Below are 4,768 nucleotides of genomic sequence, written 5' to 3'. Positions count from 1 at the left end.
GGAGCTACTATACAGCTTAAATTCGTTATTATGTTTCTTTTGAAGTCCTGATGGCTCTGCTTGGACTCCAAAACCATGGCATTACGTTTGTAGCGATCATTTTATTGGGAACAAAAAATCTGAAGAACAAACAAGCCCAAGCTGGATTCCGAGTATTTTTCCTTCAGTCTATAAGTCAAGAGATATTGATTATGTAGCAGCTGAGAATAGGTATCGTATTTTGTCCTTGTATACTATTTTTTTTTAACTGATTAATCATAAATGTAATACATGACAGCATTATGATAGTAATTTTTACAAATATTTAAGCAAAATGCTGTACATGCGCACGCAAATTTGATACATAATTTAATTTAATTTCTTTTTCTAGGCAAAATCGTTTTATGAAGAGGAGACATAATGATGTGTTAAAATCTAAAAAGAGACTAAGAGGGAAATCATCAAGACTAACGGAAGAATCAGGCGAACTTAGTATTGGTTGTACAACGACAAGCCATGCTGAAAGAGAGTGTGAAAGTAATGTTCAAGCAATGTTCGTTGACCAAGAATCGCAAGTTGACTTGGACTTTGTATCGAGCAAACAACCAGAGAACTTATTCATTTGTAATCGATACATCTATGGAAATGTTCATAGTGACGCTGAAATTCAAACAACAATAAATTCAAGCAATTTTATCTCATACGTTGTTCCTAAAAAGAAGTTCGTCAATAAACGATGTGGACTACAACAATATTTTGAAGACAAATCAGTTGAAACTAAAGAACAATGTTTTGAAAAAAAACATTGCTTTATGGAATAGCATCGTTAAAGAGTGACAGTGAATTTTTAGATTTAGCTGGCGTTACGAAGGATAACTTTGATTTTTTGATGAAAAGAATGCAAAATTACAAAAAAGATAACTTTCAGATTTAAATCGATAATAGACTTCTTATATTTTTAGTTAAATTAAAAACTGGATTAACTTCTCCAGCAATAGCAGTGTTATTTTGTATATATAGAACAACAGTTTCAAGAATTTTTTAGTGTCTTAGTCACTTAGCTAGCGCAACAAAAAATTTAGTGTTTTGGCCCGATAAAGATGTTGTGCAAGGGACAATGCCACAATGTTTTTATCCAAAATATTCTAACACACCTGTGATTATTGATTGCACGGAGTTTAGAATTGAATCACCCTTAAGGAGGCTTGGGCGTTTGGTGTCGTATCTATTGAGGGGCCCCTGTGGGGTACTTGTCATACAAATGATTCTTTGTAATATTTTTTTTTAATCATTTTGATTATAAACATGTGTGAACAAAATAGCAATAAAACGCGGAAAAGTCATTCGAAAAATCGATATTAAAAAATTTTTTAGTTTTCCCAAGGTACCTGTGTAAAGATGACGGCCCTGCCACGATAAAGCTGACAACACTGTACTCTCTTGCTCTCATCTGCTATTATATACCTATACTTGTGTTAGACTTAAATTTGCATGCTTGTATGTTTATGAATGTACAGCGCATGCGCACTTACAGTACCTGAACAAAACAATTCTCATGTTCGATGTTTTCCTCGCTATTTTCTCAAAATTTAACGTGTTGATCCTATTCTTTTTTTTAAATAATAGATTCTTTATACTTTCAAGTACATGTACCAATTTAATGTGTGGGCCCACAGCTTTTTATTGCGGTACGGTAGTCTATTGAATTTCGGGTTCCGTAAGGTTGCATGTTAAAATGACGAATTTTCACAAGCGATTTTCTCGAAAATAAATGTGTTGACCTACCTATTTTGTTTTCCTAAAAAAATCTAGCAAACTTTATCTATATAATCTCTGAATTTCAGACCTAGCCAGCATTTAATTCAAAATCGCCCAAGCCTCCTTAAGTGTCGATAACCGTGTATTCTGTTACTCAGATTATAAAAAAGGATTTACAGCGAAGCTTTTATTAGGAGTCACACCAGGAGGGTTTATTTGTTTTAAATCAAAAGTTGCTGGTGGAAGAAAAAGTGACTCGCAGTTGATTGTTGAATCTGGTTTGATAGATTTATTAGGAGAAGGAGATGTTGTTCTCGCTGACAAGGGATTTTCTGAAATAATAAAAGTTATTACTAAACAAGGCAAAAATGCAGTTCTCGTTTTGCCTCCTTTTCTTCTGAAAAAAACGCAATTCACTAAGGATGAAACTGAAGAAACTTATGGCATTGCAAAGGTGCGTATTCAAGTCGAAAGGATCATGCAAAGATTAAGGATCTACCAAATTTTGAACAAGATTCCTGAAAATGTGTTTAATTGCACAGATGACATTGTGCATGTGTGTTGCGTTCTTGTAAATTTACAACCACCTATTATAGCTGAGGATAATAATTTTTAATGAAAATTATTTAATATGTATAATGGACTGGGGGTAGTTGGATGAATTATATATGTAAACAATTTTTTTATCACAATTTTTGATTATTTTTTGATGTGTTAATAAAATATAAATTTTATTTAATAAATACATAAATATATATATATTAACATTGCTTTAGTTACCGACGTTTATTGTACTCATACAAATACACCTTTTTGGCGCATTTAAAAAACATGACTTTTTATAATACTTATCATTTTCCTTAAAAAACAAATGAAAAAAAATGCAAATTATATTAGCACCATTGTCAAACTTCAACATAGAAGTCTTGCATTAGAAACTCTAAAACTGATTTAATATAACAAAAGATATTTAAATATTATTAATAATACTCTGACCAGCGAAAACATGCTGTTTTTGTTCTTGTTTAACTTTTGCAACGTTATTTTGGCATAGTCTACTAGTATTCTCTTTTAATTGACATATCACATGTTGAAAATAAAATTTCTCGCATTTAATTATGACTGCACGTAAAAAAAATTCGTCACGCAAGACAGGATAGCAGTAGGAACCATTTTTAATTGGCGAGTACACAAACAAGTCACATATGTCACAGCCAGTGACATACATTTGAATTTGGCATTGCGTATAGTACGGTGAAGCTTTCCTTAAACAAACTTGATCATCTATATAAATTGAAAGTAATGAACATTACTTTTTTGTTGGTCCCACTCAATCACAGGCTTTGTTTTACACGTAAGTGGAAATTTAATCTCTAAAATTTTTGGCTTACCACTAGTAAAAATAACCCCATCAAGGCTTGCACAGAGCCACGGTTTTGATTCAAGCTAACACCACCCAACTTCAATAATTTTGGCATTATATATGCTTTCATATTCTTTTTTTGCCTGAAATTGAAAGTCTTTTCCATAGCGTAGAGCTTAAGAATTCACTTGCTGAGAACATTTTATCTCTGATTGTAGAGTTGTTACAGTCTTTTTGCTGCGAACTTTAATATTGTGAGCATCTTTACTCGCAGACACACGTAAACGTCGATCTTTGAACCAATCTGGACAATCAGCTTGACTGATCGTATCACTACATAGTTTAACTATTTGCTCTTTGGATAATACTATGTTCTCCGCAAAGTACTTGGTAATTTCTTGAGACACCTTTTGTACACTTTTATAAATTATTTTTTAGTTGGCTAAATCTAATAACAAGGAAATACAACTTTCGCACTCTTTTTTTTTAAGAATCACTTCTACCTCTGTCAACATTGACTGCATTACTCGTAAACCAACTTTTTATTTACATCTTTTCCTGCTTCAACAATTACCTTACTTAAAGCTGATGGTTTTTTTTTTAAATCTGATGGCTGAATAGGAATACTAAGATCAACATTTGGTTTTTCTTTTGGGGGATACATATCATAAAAATAGGAGCCTTTTAAATATTTTTCTAAAGTCAATTGCCGAGCAGTAGGCTTACCCCATTGCTGCTCGACGTCGGTTTTGCTCAAACTTTCGGAATTATTTATGAAGTTGATCAAAGCTGCAATGTGTTTGCATCGGCCACTTTGATTGTAGGCACAGGTACATATTGCATTTGTAATACATCGGGTATCATTAATCTGTAAAAATAATACTTGAGTAGAGAAATCTTTACATGCGTCGATGATTCTTCGGTAAGTAAACAAAATGAAACTTATTTACGTATAATTTTGTACGATAATGTACAGAACTAACTGATGCTTGACGCATACAACTTCAGCAGTAATCAAGTAACTTTTTTCTTCCTTTCTGTGCTCTTCAATTTTTGAAACATGATTAGCTTTTACAAGAAGTTGACCTTTTGGTACACTTGCTGGTTGAAAGTCAATGTTGTGGGTGACTTTTTCAAATCCTGTTTTTATAACTATTTCCATTTTAAACTTTTACTTTTTCCTGAATAAATACTTCTTACATTGTGAGACTAAAAAAAAAGAAAAAAAATTTGAAGGTAACCTCAAAAAAAAATTTGATTGAACCATATACAGATAATTATACCATATTTTACTTACATTTAATGATAAATATATTATTAAGTAGCAGTATTGCTTATTTCTTAATTACAACGTTATCTAAACACAAGTTAAAATCACATTTTTATTATTTTAACGTATCACCATCTATTCCTTTCAATAAACCTACTAAAATTTTGAGCTTTTTAAACGACAGATGGCGCTAGTGAACTTGCAAAGAGCGAATACCTTATTAGAGATTTGTAACGAATGTACAAAGAAAACAAAAATTTTAATGTTTCAGACTATTTTGTAGATTCAGATTGGGCAGATGGTAATATACATAGAAAGTCTAAGTCTGGTTTCATAAGATTTTTTTTGTAATGTTATTCATTAGATAACATGTAAACAAAGTAGTGTAACGAAGTCAT

General features: G+C 31.7%; 1 protein-coding gene across 1 annotated transcript; it reads left to right on the top strand.

The window, feature by feature from the left end:
• Positions 1-313: 313 nt before the first annotated feature.
• On the top strand, positions 314-2,353 carry LOC149374408 (uncharacterized). Its single transcript, XM_089593699.1, has 4 exons — positions 314-318; positions 371-603; positions 801-879; positions 1,984-2,353. Exons 1-4 carry the CDS (start codon positions 314-316, stop codon positions 2,351-2,353), a joined length of 687 nt encoding a protein of 228 aa, XP_089449825.1.
• Positions 2,354-4,768: the final 2,415 nt, after the last annotated feature.

Source organism: Copidosoma floridanum, unplaced genomic scaffold, assembly GCF_036245765.1.
Source record: "Copidosoma floridanum isolate Cflo_tuat_1 unplaced genomic scaffold, Cflo_Japanese_pri ptg000020l, whole genome shotgun sequence".
Taxonomy (NCBI): Eukaryota; Metazoa; Arthropoda; class Insecta; order Hymenoptera; family Encyrtidae; genus Copidosoma; species Copidosoma floridanum.
The sequence above is the reverse complement of the archived record's forward strand: the minus strand, read 5'-3'. Positions and strand labels throughout refer to the sequence as shown.

Bases quoted from the DNA above. Each gene is read 5' to 3' on its own strand.
- LOC149374408 (XM_089593699.1), top strand. The intron at 604-800 runs GTAATCGATACA...TTTATGGAATAG, and splicing joins ACCAGAGAACTTATTCATTT to CATCGTTAAAGAGTGACAGT. The intron at 880-1,983 runs GCAAAATTACAA...TGCTGGTGGAAG, and splicing joins GATTTTTTGATGAAAAGAAT to AAAAAGTGACTCGCAGTTGA.